At 38.8% G+C, this 21,901-nt stretch overlaps 1 protein-coding gene across 1 annotated transcript; it reads left to right on the forward strand.

Moving 5' to 3' along the window:
- Positions 1–1,783: 1,783 nt before the first annotated feature.
- Positions 1,784–20,801, forward strand: LOC143853309 (small ribosomal subunit protein eS21y). Its single transcript, XM_077363027.1, has 4 exons — positions 1,784–1,903; positions 2,264–2,349; positions 2,471–2,603; positions 20,584–20,801. The coding sequence occupies exons 2-4, from the start codon at positions 2,300–2,302 to the stop codon at positions 20,644–20,646; spliced, it is 246 nt and encodes an 81-aa protein (XP_077219142.1). The 5' UTR covers positions 1,784–1,903; positions 2,264–2,299; the 3' UTR covers positions 20,647–20,801.
- The last annotated feature ends 1,100 nt before the right edge of the window (positions 20,802–21,901 follow it).

A 21,901-nucleotide genomic window follows, 5' to 3' on the forward strand; every position in this document is an offset into this window, starting at 1 on the left:
TGAGGACCATTCAAATGAATGGTTTGGATCACCCAAACAATGTGGGCCCCCACTGTATTTTAAGCTAGTGTGTAGGTAACTTACCTACACAAGTGTGTAGGAAATGTTCTCTCTCTCTCCTATATATATATATATATATATATATATATATATATATATATATATATATATATGAGGAAAGTGAAGCTACACTGCCAGCTTAAAATACAATGGGCCCACATTGTTTTGGTGATCCAAACCATTCATTTGATTGGCCCTCACATAGATAGGGTGTTCACAAAAAATTAGCTCCATAGGATCATCCCAACCCTTCAAACTGTGGACGCAAAAATGGACAAATTTGTGAAGGTTTTTACACGTTCATTTTTGCCTCCACAAATCGTAGGGTTGGGATGATCCTATGGAGTTGATTTTTGGTGGACACCCTATCTATGTGAGGTCCTATCAAATGAATGGTTTGGATCACCCAAATAATGTGGGCCCACTGTATTTTAAGCCGACGGTGTAGCTAAGTTAGCTACACCGGCTGTGTAGCTTCACTTTCCTATATATATATATATATATATATATATATATATATATATATATAAGAAAATGTTTTTGCATGATACCTCAGATAAGTTATCTGAGGAAGAGCTCAAAAAAACATATGAGCCTACATTGTTTGAATGATCCAAAGTATTCATTTGGATAGTCCAGATATAGATATATGAGAAAACGGATTCTACACACAAGTGTGGATAAGTTATCTACACACTAGCTTAAAATACAGTGGAAAGCATATTGTTTGAGTGATCCAAACCATTCATTTGATAGGTTATGATTAGGATTATGAATTCTGGTTATGGTTGGGATTATAGGTTATGATTTGTGGAGGTTTAAAATGGATGGCTAGAAGATGGATTTCTATAGATCAAATGGTTAAGATTATAGTATGGAGATGGTTTGTTAAGAACACCCTATCTATGTAAGATCCTATAGAATGAATGAATTTGAAGAGTCAAACAACATAGCGATGGTGTATTTATAGTGCTCTAGTTCAAGCTGAGTTAGAGCTCAGAAACTTCGCCCCCTATATGTATATATCATTTCACTAAAAAAACATCAAAACATACCATGTTGCATTCATAGGATATGAATGAGAATTTGATAAAATTGTGTCCAATTATATTCCAACTGATCAAGGCAATCATATTCATGGTTTGGCTTCAATATGATAATGATACTGATATTGTATCATATTACATTTCAAGCACCTCTGGCTACCGTGATTTTATTTATTTATTACTATGTCTCCAAGTGGAGATGAGGGTGAATTGCCTAAAAATACAAGAAACCAGTGTATTATCCAGATTAGGAAACAAAAAAACTATACTTAAGATATGATCGACTTTTTCCTGATTTGTAGCCGCTTCCCAGACTTATATCAACCATGCCCTCTCAAATCTCTATCCTTCTGCCACTGCCTATCCATCTCTCACAAGTCACAGCTTTGGTATGTATACATGACTCACTTTATAGAACGATGGAAACCAATGATCCAAACCATTCTTTTGTTGGGGGTCAAAGTTAGGATGATCCTAACCCTCTATTTTTTGGAGGCTTCTCTAACGTGTCGTGTCCCTCTACAGATCAAAGGGTTAGATCATCATATGAAGATAATTTCTGGGGCATGTCTGGTGGGGCTCAACAAATGAATGGTTTAAATCGTCCTATGAAGTAGGCCCTACTGTATTTTTTTTTTAAAAATACGTGCCAATACCCAAAAAAACTCATGTAATGCAATGATACAGCACGTGTAAAGTCCACCACACGATCTTAGGGTTTGTCTTTAAAAGCCCATAACCTTATCTCGTTCCCCTTTGGCAAGGTTCTCTCATCGGAAGATCGGCTTCCTTTTCTGGTTCTCTCTCTTTTATTTTCCCTCTTTCTGTATTTTGAATTGTTTATTTAATTAATTGTTTACTCCATTCGCTCCACTATTGAGAAATTAGGGTTTCTTCGCCCCTTTCAAAAACCCAACTTTAAGAAATTAGGGTTTCTTCCTTCTCTGGTTCTATCCATTTGCTACCGCAGCTAGGGTTCTGTGTTTTCCTCTCTGCGAGCATTTCGTTCTTAGATCTAGTGAATGCCTCTACTGAAAATTCAGTTTTTCTCTCTGAATCGTTCCCGTGCTTAATTTCAAGAGGCGTTTTTTTCCCTTATTCTAACACAAATTTTTTTTTTTTTTCACTCTTTGATGGGAAATGTTCATGTTTTTCAGTTGGTTTGACCTTCTTCCATCTAAGCGCTTGTCAAAATGCAGAACGAGGAGGGTCAGAACATGGATTTATACATCCCCAGGAAATGGTATTATCCAATCTAACACGCTGTAGTTTGTTCTTGTTTTTAGTACTGCTTTTGACTTGATATAGGTTGATGTTTTTATTTTTTGGCTTTTGATCGAGGCTGATTTTTATATTTTTGGCAGTTCGGCGACGAACAGGCTCATTACTTCGAAGGATCACGCATCCGTTCAGATAAACGTTGGTCATTTCGATGAGAGTGGAATGTACACCGGGCAGTTCACGACGTTTGCCCTCTGTGGCTTCGTTCGAGCTCAGGTATTTTTGTTCTCTGTCATTTTTTACTTTGTTTTACCTATTGATTTATGCTCTGATAGTTGATGTTGTTCTATCTATTTGAGTATTTGTTGTGTTTTGAGATGCATTTGAATTGTTTAGTGGTTAATATGTTTTTTTTTACGAATGATAAGTAAAGTAAAAAATGTTAATTTTGTGTTACTCATATTCTGTACAGTTAATTTGTGATTCGGCATCTTAACATTATTTTAATTCACTTGTTAGTGGCAAATAAGTGAATGTTTTAAGAGACGAAGTCAGGGTTTGAAAAAATTTGGGTTGCTTTAGCATCCTTATGTCTCTTTAGAGTCTGTTTCATCCCAGTTATCCCAAAATTGATAATGTGACCTTCCATACGTAGAGTTTTCACTCTCCATTGGTTTGATACTATTGTGTGTAGACACCCCAAGTATGGTTTACAATACATTCTTAATTTCTTATGATGAATCTGATAGCTGTACTTTTATCTGATTATTCTTATTGGATTCTCGAATAGTCCAATGCTTGAAGGATCTGAGTATCATAGGATAAGATCGTTTAGTCAAAGGTACTAGATGGCACCCAATTAGTTGACCTCCTCATTGCATATTTGGATGCCTAGGCATTCAAATAGTAGCAATATATATGGGCACACATCCCCATTTACAAACATCCAGTAGCCAACAATTAATGCATGTTTTGCTTATTCACAAGCGTATCTTTTAGATTTCTATATATACACACACCCATATGCAAACATCCATGCAGACAAAAATTAATGCATGTTCGCTCATACACAAGCATGTCTTTTAAATTAATGTTGTTTAAATGACTTGTATTATTGTTTGATTTGGCTTGAAGTACTTATATTCTTTATAAACATGTTGGTATTTTACCTTTTAACGACCACACTTATTTTCTCTCATAAAATCGGGGGCCTCAGATTCTTGAACTCCCCATATATGGTTTCCAAATCTCATATGTTAGTTGTCAGCATTGCTAGTGATTATCATTAAAAAAAAATCTTGAAAGTGATTTAGTCATTTTTCCAAAACGCATACCAATACCATATCCACAAAATCCCACAATCACCCCACTTTTGGAGAACTGAGGAGAACAGGAAGCCAGGAGAGGAGAAAGACAAAGAATTAAAGGAAGCCAATAAAGAGCAACTATATCACACATACTTGGTAATGTGTATCCATGAGAGGGATGCTAGGAAATTTGGAATCACTATATTGCCTAGTTGATGATATTTTTATTTTTGGTGATGATCCTAAAGGAATTGTACGATCTAAAATCTTTTCTGCAATCCTTTAGAATGAAAAACTTGGGCCATTTCACCTCTTTCTTGGACTGGAAGTATCACGGTCTGGAAAAAGGCATTCTTGTGAGTCAGAGTATATACACAAAGGGTTAAATTGCACCTGCCTATCTGACAAATGAGAATGCAGTTCACACACCCCATGAGCATAATGTCAAATATCAACAATTTAAGATTTAAGAGTGAATCACTTTCTTGATGTTTTGATTGTATATATACAATTTGTGGGCAATTTGGTTTATTTGGCAATTTGGGGATGAGTATATTCTTTTTGCAGCCATTGCAATTGCCATTGCTTTGATCGGGGTATGATACCATTGAATGCATTAACTTGGTGAATTGGAAGTTCATTTGCAATTCTTATGATAAGGAATGTCTTTTTCTACTAAGAGTGTTCTATCGTCCAACTTTGGTGGGAAAGGAAAGGGAAAGCACATATTTTTTCCGTCCTGTTCAGTTGCATTCCTTGGGTTGTAATCCTTTTAAAATGATGTTGCAAAAAAGAAAAGAAAAGAAAAGAAAATGGAAATGGAAAATGAATAAAAAACTGTCGTTTTGTTGTCAAGAAAAAGAAAAGAATTGAAGCCCAAAAGTTGTTGAAAATGGAAAATGAATAAAAAAATGTCGTTTGTTGTCAAGAAGAAGAAAAGAATCCAAGCGCAAAAGTTGTTTTCCTTTTCCTAAGACTGAAGCCCAAAATCCTCTTTTCTTAGCCGAATTTTGAAAACGAGAAACGCGCTCGACTAAGAATCCACGTGGGCCGACATTGTTGTCGCGTCATTTTCTCACTCCATTAAAGTGGTTCAACAAAACACCCTGATTTCTGTCTTTTAGGATAAAAGAGGTGCTTTCCCTTTCCTTTCCCACCAAAGTTGGACCACATAACGCACTCTAAAAGATAGAAATCCGGGTGTTTTGTTGAGCCACTTTAGTGGAGTGAGAAAATAACTTGGCGGCAATGTTGGGCCATGTGGATTCTTTGTTGGGCGCATTTTCTCGCTTTCAAAATCTGGATGTGAAGATATGTTTTTGGCTTGGAAAAAGGAAAACTACTTTTGGGCTTGGATTCTTTTCTTCTTCTTTATAACAAAACGACAATTTTTTATTTATTTCATTTTCAACAACTTTTGAGCATTGATTCTTTTTTTTTTTCTTGACAACAAAACAACAATTTTTTATTAATTTTCCATTTCCACTTTCTTTTCTTTTTGCCACGTCATTTTCCAAAGGATTCCAACTCAAGGAATGCAACTGAATAGAGGATAAGAAAGAGTGAGGGAAAGTCATTTTGTCGGGAACAAGCCAAGCTACGACTCAAAGCAAAACAGTGTGCGAAAGGAGCTCATGAATGGAAAATCACTGGTTGAGTTAACTGCCTATGTTGATGCTGGTTGGGTAGGCTTTCAAAACACACGTTGCAGTGCTGGTTGCTGCATGTTATTGGGTGCTTATCTAATCTTATGGAATTGTAAGAAGAGGTTGGTTCTAAATATTTCGTTGATGCAAAACAATGATCCATGTCCTCAAAATCTAACGATGTGGTCTTGCTTTGAGCACTCATCTTTTACCGGTGCTTTGCTTCCTCTGCCAGCATTTCTTTATGAAGATAATAGGAGTATGGTTAAGATTGTCACCCTTCTAGTGTTTCATGAGCGCACTGAGCATATTTGAGTGGATTATCATTATATATGTGTCACTCGAGAGTATGGACATCAGGCAACAACCTTCTAGTTTGGCAAGTACACACTTTCTCTTCCACCGTTTTCCAGACCAAATCCATCTATCCATGTGGACATTGAGCTTGCAAATCAACCTTCATAGGGGATCAAATCATCAACGATGAAGAGTGAAGATCAAAGATAACAAAAAAATGATGACCATCCAACTTGAAGGGCCAAAGTTAGTTTATGGAGGTGATTGCATTTGTGGCCAAGAACTAATCAAGTGGATTTCTCTTTTATTTTTTTATTTCATTTAATAAAAAATTCCCGTCCATTAAAAAAATAGAAAAGTCCCGCTCCGTCTTCTTTTCCTCTTTCTTGTTCCATTTGAGCATCTAAGTGCATTTAGAAACTTCTGGGACTGTTAGGGTGTGTTAACCTCCCCTCGGCTCCTCCTAATCGTAATTGTGGCATGATCCACATCTCTGGCTCTCTACAAAGAGAATCTATAAAGTCAATGGTTAAAATAGTCTAAGAAGGAGCTTCATGTGCTCGTGGGTTGTTCACCTGTAAAAAGATGGGTGACGATTCTTATAAAATATGTGAGAGTCCGTCTAGATAGCATCATTTTAAAATCATGGATTTCTTCAAAATCTATAATTGAAGAAATCTTGATTATTAAATCCCTGATTTTAAAACATAATGTCTGGATAACATCATGTAATTTCCAAGGGTCAGTTTGGAGTTTGGTTCCATGTAGTTACATCGTGGAGCAGTGGTGAATTAGAACTTTAGTCATCAAGTGCAATACCAGTGAAATCGTGTTCCTCGTATTGGTAGGTAGGTATTTGGTTGTCAACTTAAGTAGTTTCCTGGTGCAGAATGTCATTACCAAAAGAATGGGGCAGTAGGGTGTCATATTATATGTGTGTGTGTGTGTGTGTGTGTGTGTGTGTGTGTGTGATCCAAAGCATTCATTTGAAAGGCCCTTACATAGATGGGGTGTGTACCAAAAATCAGCTCCATAGGATCATCCTAACCCATCCATTTGTGGAGGTCAAAATGGACAGACATTATTTGTCCACAAATCTGCCCATTTTTGTCCTCCACAAATGGAGGGGCTAGGATGATCCTATCGAGCTGATTTTTGGTACACACCCTATCTATGATAGGGCCTTGCAAATGAATGGTTTGGATCACCACAGAAAGTGTGGGACCCATGTGATTGGGGCGGTTAAGCTCACCAACACTTTCCTCTATATATATATATATATATATATATATATATATATAGAGAGAGAGAGAGAGAGAGAGAGAGAGAGAGAGAGAGAGAGAGAGAGAGAGATGCTAAAATCCGGAGACCGGGAGACTGGGTCTGGTTGGTTGCATAATGTACTAGATTTGTTATGCATTTTGACCAGTTTTGGGAGTGTCACATCATCTACAAGTAGTGTTTGGTTGCATTTTACCATTTAAACTATTAGATACTACTTGACTTGTCTCCTCCTTGTCTGTCCATGTGACATACTAGCAAACTACAAGCAAAAACCAACAAAAGGTATTTTTTGCTGGTCTCTCTCCCACCTCTCTTTATATCGGTAATGACACCCTTGCTGTCCCTATATTTTGGTAATGGCATTGCACCAAATAACTACTTCAGTTGACAACCTAACACCAACTTACCACTACTCTACTAGGAGATTACTTGATGTTGACTACCTAAATCTAATTCTCCACTACTCTACGAGGAAAGTGTGTGAAACCAAATTGACCCTACTAGCAAAAAACTCACCATCTTGGTGGTTTTTTTGCTAGTAGTTTGCTAGTATGCCACGTGGGCAGACAAGGAGGAGACAAGCCAAGTAGTCGACTAGTAGTTTAAATGTCAACATGCTACCACACACTACTTGTAGATGGCGTTGCACCCCCAAAACCGGACATGTCTAGTAAAGCTGAGAAATTGTGCCTCCAAATAGACCCCAAGGATTCGATATTATGTTGTTTGGATGCAACCTTGGTTTTATTTTTAATTTTTTAAACAGTATTAGCATTATTAATTAATAGCATTAGTTAGGAATTCCAATGACCAAAAGACCCCTATCTCAAAGAAAATGTCTTTGTCTACCAAAATACCACTAATTCCTATGGTTGAATAAAAGATGACGGTATTCTGGTAATTTATTAAAATATATGGTTATTTCGATATTATTTTGTTTGGATGCAACCTTGGATTCAAAAACATTGGTTTTGATTTTTAATTTTTTAAACAATATTAGCATTATTAATTAAAGTTAGGAATTCCAATGACCAAAATACCCCTATCTCAAAGAAAATGTCTTTATCTACCAAAATACCACTAATTCCTATGGCTGAATAAAAGATGACGGTATTTTGGTAATTTATTAAAATATATGGGTATTTTGGTAAATTCATATGAAATAGTGTGTGTGTGTGTGTTTTGGTCAGTTTTGACAAGATATATGTAATTTGATAATTTTCTACGTATATAGGTATGTTTCATTTTTGATGAGCTAGGGCATTTTGGTCATTTTTCATGAGATAGAGTATTTTGGTAATTTTCTATTAGATAATTATATTTTGGTATTTTTGTGAGACGAGTATTTTGGTAATTTCCTATCTCTTTTTTCCTTTTTTTTTCTAAAACTTTCTCATGATACGAACTTTGTGTAAAGGTATTTATGGTCATTTTGTATGACGTAGGGTTTTTTTTTTTTAGTCAATTTTTTCAGAAGATAAGGGTATTTTGGTCATTTTTGTAAGGAGGGATATGTTGGTTAGTTTCTAATAGGGAGAGGTATCTGTATCATTTTCTATGACATATGGGTATTTTTGTTATTTTGATGACATGCTTGTATTTTTGTCATTTTCTAGGAGATAGGGTTATTGTGTGGTATTCCTTATAAAATATGGATTTTTTTTTGTCATTTTCAATGGCATGGGGATATTTTAGGAGAAAGATTTCTAAAACCTGGACTTCTTACGTAAAATCTAGGTTGGTTGATTATAAAATCCAGGATTTTAGCTATCCAAACACTACTTTCAAGCTTTTGCTATCCAAACATTACTTTCAAGCTAGAAGTTGGATTGTAAAATCCACGTTATCCAAATGGTCCCTAATATTTTTGTCGTAGGACAAGTCCCATCACTAATCCTACAGTTTTTGACTCTAAGAACCTAAGTTGGACATTTGTCTACTATTGGTCAATCTTTGGTTTGAAGCTCCTGAAGGGAATGTCTAACAGGTGTGGCAATGATAATCATACATAAATAACATGTTGGAACTATTGAATTTAATCAAACAAGCAACTGATAATTGCAAAATAATTGCTGAAAATTAACACCAACAATTGGCACCTTAAGAGCACCAAAGAAGGCTTAAATAGAAATAGATTGGAACCTTCATTGCTATTCTAAAAGTGCAGCCACTTAAAATAGTTAAGACAGATTAGCCTTGCTGTCCAGAACCTCAAATGAGGTGCCAACACCCCAATATGGAGGATTGATCTTTTCGAGCAAATTCCAAGGGAACAAAGTCAAATTATTTGGTTTTTAGAGATTTAGGCTTTAACACAATCAATTAAAAATAGCAACAGGCTTTAAGAAAACTAAGAAAGTAGTCCAAAATTTAATTTTGAAATTTGGTTTCAATTTAGGGTGGATTGGACAAATCAGGGTTGGAGCACAATTTTTTTTTTTTGTTAAAAAAAGGAAGGAGGATTGAGAAGATTGGGAAACCAATATTCAAGGGTGTGGGAATGGATTTTCATCAAGTTTTGAGTTTGAAATCAAAAGTTCAAGAAAGAGAAACCAGAATGAAAGGGAAGAGAGAAGTGATTGAAAAGTTCATTACTTCGTTCAAAAAATCCTTGATCTCACTCCAAGGAGTCCTTAATTTTCACACCGAAGAATATATAAAGTCACATACTGCATTAAAGTGAGGCACACCTAGAATACGATATTCATTTGATCCTTCCAAAATGTACAAGGCTTTATCTTTTAAAAGACGAGGGGCTCTGGTAGTTAGTAGTTACTTAACTTATTGGGACCCTCTCTTTGAGAATGACAAAAGGGTATAGGTGGTTTTAGTTGGGCGTAACTACTTGGGATTATCTCTTTGAAAGAGATAATGACACATGATAAAAGGTGGTTTTGTAGGACATAACTACTTTGGTAACTACTTGGGACTCTCTTTTTGAAAGAGAAAATGACACATGACAAAAGATGGTTTTTTAAGGATGCAAGTACTTGGGACTCAAAAGAGAGTGACCCATGCCAAATGGTAGTTTTTGTAGGACATAACTTCTTTGGTAATTACTTGGGACTCTCTTTAAAAGAGAGAATGACACGTGGTTTTGGTAGGACATAACTACTTGGGACTCTCCCTTTAAATTAGAGATTGGCACATGACAGACACCCCCATAATGGAGGTGATGACTGGCTGTTTGCACTGCCATCTATGTTGGTACACTCGAAATACTAGCTGCCAGTCTCCTTCAACTCTACCCTGCTTGGAGAGACTCGCCTCTGGTGATGTAAAAGTCTTGTATTGCTTGTACAAATTGTGGTTGAACCGCTTAAGCTCCTCTTACACGATCCAAGTGCACTGTCTCTAGTCGTTTTTATGTCACTTCAATAGGAATTTCCGATAACCTCCAGCACGGATGGTGGATATTTGCTCATCAAGGATGTCCTCAATTTACTCTATTTTATTGGGGAGTGGGGGTAGATGTGGTAAACTAGATGGGGGGTAGCGATGGCAAGCGAGTGAGCATGTTTGATGTGGTCAATGTTTTAAATTTCAGTTTCGGTTTTGGTCATCAACCAAATGGGGAAACATTTCGGTTTCGGTGAAATTTCTGCCGAAATCTTGTTAAATCACGGAAACATTTCGGTACAAATCACAGCCAAAATCTAGGTAAGATTATTCACCACTGGTTTTTCTTTTTATCGTATGTCATTTTTAAAAAATGTCATAAAGCAATCCTGTTGCTCCTCTTTTTCGTGAGTGGAGTTAATTTTTTGTTAGGGTTTTTGTCGAAATGTTGATATTTCGATAGAGACTTTGTTTTTTATTTGAAAAGTTGCATGTTTCGCAACCGAAACATTAACGGAATTTCTAAAATTTGGGTGAAATCCCAAAATTTCGAACGAAATCTGGTATTTTTCTGAATCCAAGTGGGGCTTAAGCCCAAAATGGTTAGGGTTTCTGTCATGGCATTGCTTGGAGCCTTAAGTCCAAAATGGTTTTTAATGCAATTTGGGGTAACTACTTTCAGCTATCATATCCTAGTGTTCATTCAATGCACCTTGAGTGTTTCGTTGCCATGCCCCTCGAGGCTGGACTCAACCTTGGCCTTGATGTGGAGCATTGGCCTGGTAAGAAATAGCTTGGGTGTGTATGCTCTATGTGCAAGTATGTGCAAGAATGTGCAAGACATCCCTACAGAGAATAAGAGGTACTAGGACGTCAAAAAAAGAAATAAGACGATGCTACACTACAAAATTGACACGTAACTGACCTAGGACAGTTCCCCTAACACCTAAAGATGCCCTAATAGACAAGATTGACTAATCTAGACTCTAACGGAAATATAACCGAACTCTTGGTGTGCGATAGACGAGCTACCTAAAGCCAACAAATAAGAGGAACTCTAATGTGAATTTCACAGAGCACTTGGTGGGCTGAAAGTGACGGAACCCTACAATGGATCTAATCTCTGAGCTCTGATACCAACTAATGCAAACCTTGGGTTTGCAAGGTGATTTCGGAGAATTATGAAGCTCATCGAGTTAGTCTTCAAATTGAAATAGCACAAATCATTCCCACAAATCAGTTCATGCATTGAAGAGTTAATCGAAACACGTTAGGGTGTTGACTTTGAGTTTGTCATTGAGATAATCTTCAATAAGATTAAAGTCTTATCCAAGCGTGCATTTGCAATAATAGCTCACTCCAAAGAAATCGATATATACATATGGGTAGCAATAGATATAGGGTCTGAATACAATTATTTGAATATCAAGGGGAAAACTAGGGCCCAAAATAACCGCCAATCTAGAGAAGACAGGCTCAAGGATGACGTATATGCACAAATGACAGTCCTAAGTGTATCGGTTGGTCAAAATATGGCCAAATGTGGCTAAAAAAGTGGTAAGAAAGATCTCGCCAGGAAAGGTCAGCACATCAGCCCAATTCTCGTATGCCGGAGGTCGAAGAGTGGTGGAAAAGTCGAGACGTCGAATAGTCCAAGAAACTGCAACCGCCACTAATCGTACGGGCAAAGAGGGGAAATATGATGTAGTTAGGCTCGTGCAAACCCCCGTATAGTTTGGTGAAGTGTAGGTTAGGTGCAGGAAATTCAAGGAAAAAGAGATAATAGAGGAGGTTGGGAACTTGGGATTGTAGTCAGCGAGGTTACAGTCATTAGAAGGAAAATAGATGTAGGGGAAGTCAAGGGGAAACAATGGAGTCAATGAAAAGATGGGTTACCTTTTATGACGAACAGTCCCTGAAATAGCTCTATGGACTGTTGGGTCAATATGGAAGGAGAGGACAGCAACCGGGTGGTGGTGGTTGTGTGTTGGGGGGGGGGAGGGGGGGGGGGAGGGGACGGTTGCACAAAAACAGTCAAGGGATTGGTTTGGTGGGAAAAATCAGAGAGATTGGAGGGGAAGTAAAGAGGAGGAAGGGAAAAAAAGAAGAGTAGTAGGAGAAGAAAATGGGAAGAGATAGATGAGAGGACAAACAGGAGGGGAAAGGATATCTTGTGCAAATGAGAGATTTTTCTCCTTTTTGCGTCCAAGGGGGTGGAGAAACTCCACTTGTGGTTGCATCCTTGGGGGCTGCACAAAAATCCCACTAAAAATTTAGGGCCTCCCTCCCCTTAAGCCTCATTTTATAGTGCATTTAAGTGGGTCGCTGATGATCCTTCCCTGTTAGAGAATATGCTATATTCATTTAAGTCATTAGCTAATGACTTAAATGCCCTTACTTAAGGGTCAAGTAAAAACAGTCACTCAAGGTTAATATTGTGATTATGGGGATCACAAGTACGGCATAAGTGGGACAAGGGTAATGGTAGGTGGTGTTGGCTCTAGTTGACATGGAAAAGACAAATAAAAAGTCCTCGAGACAAAATAGCAACTAAGTTAATGCAAAGTCTAAAATAACATGTAGCCATGGCCGGATCACATCAATGCAATTCAACTTGATTATGTTCCCATCATGTTTAAACACATTTGTGTTTGATCTCCCAAAATATGTGACATCTAGATCAAACAACCAAGGCCTAAGAAGGAGGATGCATGCTTACAGCCATTGGTAAGACATCACACCATATGAGGTCCTTATAGATAGAAAATTGCAATGGTAAACGGTGCCTTTGTGACACTGGTATGATTGTCTTATCTACCCCGGCACCTTATAGAGTGGGGATGTGACTTGGGTTTGAGTCTTAATCTTGTGATAGTGAGTTGGGACACAATATTCATCCAACTTCTGTCGTCAATGATGACACTGCAATACTTATCTCCACACTTGGTGTAAGCATGGAAGATGATTGTCCCTCTCCAATCATCCTCATTATTAGGTTGAGAAAGCATACAACTCACAACTCTCATTTTAGGGGTGTTCTTATCCAACTCCTGGGTATCCGCATCATGTGCCCCTTCTTCTGGGTCATGGACCATCTATTCAACATCTTCTTTGTCGTCTTCATCTTTGTCTACTCTTGCAAACTACTTCCGGGTAGGACACTGACAAGCATAGTGACCAATGTGTCCACACTTTTTTTTTTTGAAAGATGAAGAAATTTCATTAATACTCTAAAAATTGCACTGGGGACCAGGAGTCCCCTCCTGCCATTACATAGCAACAGGTAAAGCTGGCCAGGACATACCCTGAGCCACAAGTCGAACAAAAACCAAAGAAATCTAGGCCCTTTCTTCCCGCACCATGCTAAGGGCAGAACTTACACTACACTCAGATCAAAAACTCAATTCCCTTATGAAACCCTTAAAAAGATTGTCTTCTCTTAGCACCAATCCCCTTCTGAAACCTTTAGAAGCCTTTGCAAGATCCTTTATTTCTTGAGGTCCCGATCCCAACTTTGCATTTCGGGGAAAAGCGTGGCATCCATCAAAACAGACTTGTCATCACCATCTAGATAGTCATTCAGTTTGTAAGTTTGTACCTTTAGAAGACTCGCCTATGCCGAACACTTTTCCAACTCCTCCATAATATGCTGGATGTGGAAATCCGGCATATCAATGAGGAGGTCCTCCGAAACCCGATCCAAAAATCCAGGGTTTTTTCTGCTAGCAATCCGTTCTTCCACCAGCCGGATATCCACCGCCTTATTAGCTTCCCAAATTTGTCTTCTCGCAGCCCTTTCTTCATTCAACAGTAGTTTGAAGAAAGAGTGTCTCCACACTTATAGCACACTTGTTTGCTATTACCCTTGGACCTGTCAGGAACCACTCCTTTCCCTTTGGTGTCTCTTTGTTGGGATTGGGGAGTATTACTAGCTCTAGATGCGTGGGAGTGGGTTAGACTTGGGCTGTTGGTCGCCCTCGAAAAATCTTACTTGAAAACTCTCTTGGCTTGGGAGTCAAACTTTCTAACAGTTGGGCCGTTGGGGGCTTCAGTTATTGCTCTAACTCTAAGGCCAATTGGAAAGCTTGCTCCACCAACTCTACAAGATCGGGAATCATCTCTCCTAATCTCAGGTCTAACTTAGTGTGAAACCTTGGCAGAGTCAACTTCAGGTCTTCCATGACCGGTAAGTTTCATGTTATCAACCTAATCCACCAGGTATGTATCAGCTATTTCATACCATTCAAAGTAATGGTTGTACATGTCTAATATACAACCTAGGAAAACCTTGGGGTCAAGTTTACCATCAAAGGAAGGGGCATTAACTTTAACGTTTCATGTGATATCACGCACATGATCGCGCAAACTCATGATTATGTGCATCCCAGCCGTCTTCCTCATGAAGTGGTGGTTGTGAAACCCTGGGGAGCGGGTCTGACGGGGATGTCTAGCCTACTTCTCATGCTCAAATGAATGGTAAGGAAAATGTGGAATTTCATTCCTTTGGGTTGAGTTTCTCCTCTTGATCTCTAAACTAGGGGACCTGCCATTGTTGGCATTCTCATGCTTCCCTGTCGGCGCCATTCTCTAACACTACTACACGTGCCTCAAAATTTTTCTTGGGGCGTGATCATATGGACTAGTTTAGCATTGATACTAGCTAGGATCTCAACCCATTGGTCGGGTTTTGGGGGTCCTGATGGTGATCACATGTGGTAGTGAGTTCCATCACGAGTGGGCATGCAAGTGGGGTACTAAATAGAGTCTTAAGATGGGCAGGTAGTTACCCTAAACTCGGGAAAAACCTGCATCTCAGATACTAAAGATGATGTAGGACATGTTACAAATTGACTAATCCTAGAACTTTTGACACCGAGGGCCTGAGTAGGACTGATGTTTAGAAGGTTGTATCTTATGGTTTGAGGGTCCTAAAAGGAATGTCTAACAAGTGCAGCTATTATAATCATACACAAATAGCATGCTAGAACCATAGAATTTAATCATACAAGCAATTAATCGTTACAAAAGAACCAATTAAAATTAACATCTAAAATTGACACCTTAAGAGCATCAAAGAGGCAAAGAAGCCTCAAATAGAAATCGATTAGAATTTTCATTGCCGTTCTATAACTGCCTCCCTTTAAATAGTTAAACCAGATTAGGCTTGTTGTCCATAACCTCAAATGGGGTGCAATCAACACCCCGATACGGAGGATTTGACCTTTGAAAGGAAAATTAAAGGGAACGCGTTAAATTTGAGAGGTTTTATGGATTTAAGCTTAATGCAATCAATTAAAATTAACAATAAGCCTTTAAGAAGGCTAAAATGACTGTCGAAATTTTAATTTTTAAATCTAGTTTCATTTTGGGGTGGATTTGACAAATTGGGGCAGTAGGCCATTTTGGTCTTTTTTTGGAAAAAAGGGGAGACTGAAGATTAGGAAGAAAAAGCTGATTCAAGGATGTTGGAATGGATTTTGATCAAGTTGTGAGTTTAAAATTAAAAGTTCAAGAAAGAGAAAGCAGATTAAAAGAAAAGAGAGAAGTGATTGAAAAATATATTGCTTCAAGCAAAAAATCCTTAGTCTCACACCAAGGATCCCTGATTTCACACCAAAGATTCCGCAAAGAGTCATACCCTGCAAGAAAGTGGGAGACACCTAAAGTTCTGTATTTATTTGATCTTTCAAAATGTACAAGCCTTACAGGAACAATGGGTGAACTTTCTCCGATGAAAAAGGCGGAGGATTGGCAATGCCCCTATTGTTTCTACCACAACTTCGGCTGGCGGGAGAAATGTAGGAGGTGCTCGAAAGTTAGAGCGAAATTGACCCCTTCACCTTGTTCGCCTCTGGACGGTGGGAGAAGGCCTACAGGGATTTCTAAGCTACAATCAAGGTAACAAATTTGGTGTATGGTTCTGCTCTCCCTGTCAATATCTTAATTTCAGATGGCAGAATGAATGTCGCTGGTGTCATTGGGCTAGAATCCCCTCGAAGTGGGTTCCTCGTTCTAACTCACCTTTTAGGGTAGATTCCAATGGTGGTGAGGATGATTGTTGGCCTGATTCGGACAATATTTATCACCACAGAAGTTCAGGAAGTCCATTTTTATTTGTCTCGGGCAAGGAGGTGGACACTCGAATGGGTTTACTAAGAGCTTGCCTAATAGGGAAAAAAGAAAGATCATAATGAGACCTTGCAGGAGCTCAGGGAATGGGCACAAAAGTCTTGGGATATCCCATCTTTACATTGTCCTTCTATATTGGCGAAGAATGAAATTCTCTTTATGTTTGAAACAGAATCACAGGCTTCACAGATCCTTGCTAAGGGATCCGGTGCCTTGGGCAATCATTTGCTCTCCCTCTCACCATGGAAAAGGGAGTTTATTCAAGGTGAGGAAGCTCACTGGGTTCATTTTTATGGCATCCTTTTACACGCTTGGGCTATTTCAACGGTGGAGGCTATTGGTGGTCTCTTTGGTAAGGTTGTAGAAACCAAGATGGAAGGCAATCACCAGAACTGTATGAGTTATGTCTCGGCCAAAACCTTAGCCCCACGTTGGCATCTCCCTAGATCTTGTTTTAAAATCAAAGTTCTTGACCAGGCCTATATTATTGGGGTTGAGCTCCCGGGGGAAGAAAGGTCTCCTATGCCCACATCCTCCTTCGGCCTTCCAGGTTCGGATTTTCAATCGCAGGCGTATCAACCGCCGTCGAGTTAGAGGCGGTCTCCTGGTGAGTCTCTGGATCCCGTTTGGATTTCAAATTTCAAATATAACCAATCGAATCTTCTGGTTTTGCCGCCCAAGGATGTGCCGATGGCTCGCCTCGATAAAGGAGTGGTGGGTCCTGAAAGCGATCAATCAGGCTTCCCGTTTGCTAGGCCCGAAACATCTAAGCCAAAATACCTTGCACCTAGGCCGAAAGTGGCGTGCCTGGGTGCACCCGCTAAAATTATTAAGTCATTTGGCTTTCACCCAAAAGCAAGGAAGAGTTTTCACTATCGAACCCCTGGCGGATATTATGATGGGTCAATTCCCTTGGCTAGGGGGCCAAGATCTCAAGAAAATGTCCTTATGAATATATTGGAGAATATTTTAGTTACAAATTTAGGGTCAAAGAAAAAAAGCAGATTGGTGAACCTCCTAAAATTCTACTCCAAATCTGGTAGGATAGGCCCTATTTATGGTTAATCCAGTAGTTGACCCCTGGACGATTGTAATTTTTGGCTTCTTGGGTTAATAGTAGGTGCGGTACTGAGGGCTTCAAATACTTGTTTTCAATGAAGTGCTGATTATAGATATGGTTATGTTTGTTGTTTTTATTTACTAGTAGAGTGAGGAAGGAAAAAGGGATGTTCTTTGGTTAGCTCTTGGCTCAAGGAAGATAAGGAAAGATCTTAGAACTAAGAATATCTGAAGGAAAGGAAAGATTAATCTAGTCTCCTCGGGGTTGGTGCCTGGGATGACTAGCGCCTTTCTAGTGCAAGGTCAGGTTGGTGACGGCACCTGTTTTTCTGACGTTATTATGATTAGCCTTGTTGGAAAAGAAATCCAAGCTCTTAATAACTGCTGCTTCATTCGAGGTTAGGTTGTGGGCCCAAGTATAAGAAGTTATGGGCGGTTTCACTCTATTATATATAAATAATGGGTAATGAAGACAAGATTAACCAGTCTGTTGGTATTCATCAGGAAAAGGCAAGTAAAAACTCCTGTTTGTGTTTAAGAGAATGGCCTCTTCTCCTTCTTCTTCAAATATTTGAACATATAAGAGATTACGAAGGGAGGTACCCGATTGTTCGGAATGGTTTCAACATCGCCGGTGGGCTAGGAACCTGAAATACAATGTTGCAAAAGCATCGGTGGAAGCACCCACCGTACCTAAACTAGTAAGAGGAATCATCAATCGGCAATGGCTTCCACCGTACCTGAACTAGTAAGAGGAATCATCAATCGGCAATGGAAGTAATTCCAGGAGGATTACAGGCTCAACGCGGAAGCACTTTAACTTTAATAAGTACTTATAACGTAAAGGATATCTGAATCCAGGTTTACAAGCTTCGTTTTTTCCGTGGTTGTATGGAGAATGCAAATAAATTGCGTCGGCTAGAATGGGAGGCGAAGCAAATTCTTTGCATTCAAAAGATATCAGAGCTGATAGCTATCCGGTTGAATCCAATGGAAGAGGTTCCTTATGCGCAGTATGCCTTAGACTTTTTCTCCAAAGATATGGAATTAGAATTACAGATTGGGATCCTATTGATGGAGTTGAGCAAGTGTGCGTGAAAGTTCCAAACCAGAGTTAGTTTTGGTGTTCGGTTTTTTTTTTAAAAAAAAAGGTTTTTGAAAGACGGCTTGTTGGGAAGGTTGAATTTAGTTTTTGATGGTTGGAGAAAGTTTAAGATTGTAAGGAAGTAGAATGTGACTTTTGGGGAATAATATATATGGATGGGACTTTTTGGGGAATGTTAGTTCTGGTTTCTTTGGAAAAAGAATGTGACTTTTGGGAAGATAAGGATGGTGGTCGAAGTATAGTATATACAAATCTAGGTTTGTTTATAGTTCAAAATGGTAATGTAAATATGCGGGTGAAACAGCAGGTGCAACTGGACCGTATAACTCTCCTAGGTTTAAAGGAGTGAGGAGATGATAATATGGATACTTGGGGGTTGGACGTTTGAGAAGAATTGATGATAGAGATAAGGAGAGTCAGTAGTAGTACTGGATAGATCTCTGGGTGCTCTTGGGGAAGAGTATATCTTGGTTAAACTGTAGAGTTAGATATGCTCTACGAATGTGTAGGATTCAATAACCTATATCACTGTTTCTTGGTGATCCAGGGTATGCCCTGAATTTGCCTTAACTGATGCTATGTAATGATACTTGGGACTCCTGGTCCCTAATGTAACTTTCATGGTATCAATGAATATTTGTCATCTTTCAAAGAAATGTACAAGCCTTTATCTTTTAGGATATGGGATGCTATGATAGTTACATAACTACCCAGGACCCTCTCTTTAAAACAAATAATGACACATGTTTATGGGTGGTTTTAGTAGGACATCTACTTGGACTCTTTAAAAGAGATAATGACATGTGACAAAGGTGATTTTTGTAGGGCATAACTAGGGGCACTACTTGGGACTCTCTTTAAAAGAGAGAATGACACATGACAAAAGGTGTTTTTTGTAAGATGTAACTACGTAGGACTCTCCCTTTAAAAGAGAGACACATGACACCCTATAATTGTCTCAATCCAGTATTACAAACTAACAACATAAATAAGCACATATGACATAAAAAAAAGGTATTTGCTAGGGACCATCGCATAAGGCATTTCGTGGACCCCCTGTTGCATGAGAGAGCAGCCACATAGGGTCAGATTTTGTCTCGTTCATTTGATTCTTTTTTGAATGGGGCTCAGATTTTGTCTCGTTTATTTGATTCATCTGAGGTGGCTGCTCTCTCATGCAACATCCGGTCGGAGAAATGCCTTCTGCGATGGTCCCTAGCAACTCCCTAAAAAAAAAACATTACACCCAGGGGCGGAGCCAGGAATTTACAGTTGGGGGGGCCGGATTAATTTACACTTGTCTTCATTGGTCATTGGGGGGGCCATGGCCACTAAACTAGCTTGGCATGCATGCATAGTCATGCACCATATAAAAGAATTTAGCAAGTCATGGGGGGGCCATGGCCCCCCTCAAGCTCTATGTGCCTCCGCCCCTGATTACACCCCACGGTATCCTAGTAGTAGCCTTGCACAAAATACCTAATAATCTAAACATCTCTGAGATTATACTCAATCTGCGCTCTGGGGTTTGAATCCTTCTCGATCACATATTCACATCTAGGAAATCTGTCATCAAACCAACAGGAGGTGACGGGGTGCCTCCGTCTTTGCTAATATACTTGAAATCCTAGCTGGATGTTGTTCTTTTCAATTTTCCCCAACCAAGGGGCCTCATGTGACGCATAACGCTCACAACCTCATCTGGTTTTAAATTATGGTTATTACAAACCAAACTTGTTTCCATGTGCAGACTTAGCTAGAGATATCGGTATGTGCTGTTAATAATTGAGCAGTCTTTGACACACTATTGTAAAACAAAGATATATGTGCATCTAAAAATTGTAGCAATGAGGTGCGTAGCCCCTATAAGATAATTTATGCATCCAGATTAACTTTTCTAGATGTCTTCCCGCTGCTGCAAGCATTTGGAGGATTTTACCTGTTCCGTTATCATGCTTCCGTTCATCTTCTTAAGTGTGATATGCTTCTGTTTTTACTTCCATTTCCTAGATTCCTTAATTCTTCATTAGATTTGATTCAAAATCCATTAAGTACGCTTATGCTGATCAAAATATTGATATGCTTTTCAGGGAGATGCTGACAGTGCCGTCGATCGTCTCTGGCAGAAGAAGAGAGTCGAAATCCGTCAGTAGTCTACCACTTTGTTTTGGTTTCTGCTTCAGCAAAAAATCTACTTTAGTTTTCTGAACATCTTTATTATTTTAGTAACATGTTTCTTCAACGATTTCATGCCTGTTGTGTGGACATCAGAGGTTTTGGAAATTTAAAGACCAGACCTTTTTAGCTCTTTTGAACCCTATGAAATGGTGAATGGCATGTAAAGTCCACCAGTCTCTGATTGATCCTTCTAACTTTGAGGTCTAGGGAAGGCCGTCTTGGAAATAAACTGTACAACTATAGATTTGGTTGGGCTTTTAAAGGGTGTGTTGGTCACAATCGGAGGAGTGGTTAGACAAATTAATGAGTGCAATTATCAGAACTAGAGTTTTAAAAAATCGGATGTCATTATGGTTGGGCTTTAAAGGGTGTGTGGGTTACAATCAGAGTGGTTAGATAAATTAATGAATGCAATTATCAAAACAAGAGGTTTAAAAAATCAGATGTCATTATACTTGCTACTATTCTAAACATGGAATCCAGATGAATTGAATTAGACTAAAATTCTGTGTATTGCTTGTTAGCATCAGTAAAATTATATTTATATCTTTGCTGAAGAATATGTTCGTGCGCTCAAGCTCTAATAAGGAATGGTGCGCTTGAGTGCACCAATCACATGGGTCCCACAATTTCTGTGAGGATCCAAACCATTCATTTGCAAGGGCCTATCATAGACAGGGTGTGTGCCAAAAATCAGCTCCATTGAATCATCCTAACCCCTCCAAAAGTGGAGGGCAAAAATGGGCAGATTTGTGGTCTGTCCATTTTGACCTCCACAAATGGATGGGTTAGGATGATCCTATGGAGCTGATTTTTTGTACACACCCTATCTATGTAAGGCCCTCTTCTAGTGAATGCTTTGGATCATCCTAACAATGTGGGCCTCAATGGTTTTTGAGCTCAAGCTCACGAATATGTTCCAACGCTCAAGCTCACAATCCTTTTCCTCATCTTTGCTATCAGTGACCATAGACATCTTCTTGAGAATGGGAGGAGAAGAAATTGGCATTGTTCTTCACATTCAATTACAACAACGATTGTAAGGAGAATGATACACTGAGAATGAATATAAATAATTATGAGATGTCTACAGAGGTGTAACTCTCATGGCAGAAACAACTAGGTTCATCACATTACCTACTGATAAATGAACCACTTATTTTGGGAATTGATATCCACACTCCCTTGTTTTAATGACCATACTCTTAATACTTCTACATTTTGTTCATG

The sequence above is a fragment of the Tasmannia lanceolata genome, unplaced genomic scaffold, assembly GCF_043159265.1.
Source record: "Tasmannia lanceolata isolate RefF3 unplaced genomic scaffold, GAP_Taslan_0.1 ptg000019l, whole genome shotgun sequence".
NCBI lineage: Eukaryota > Viridiplantae > Streptophyta > Magnoliopsida > Canellales > Winteraceae > Tasmannia > Tasmannia lanceolata.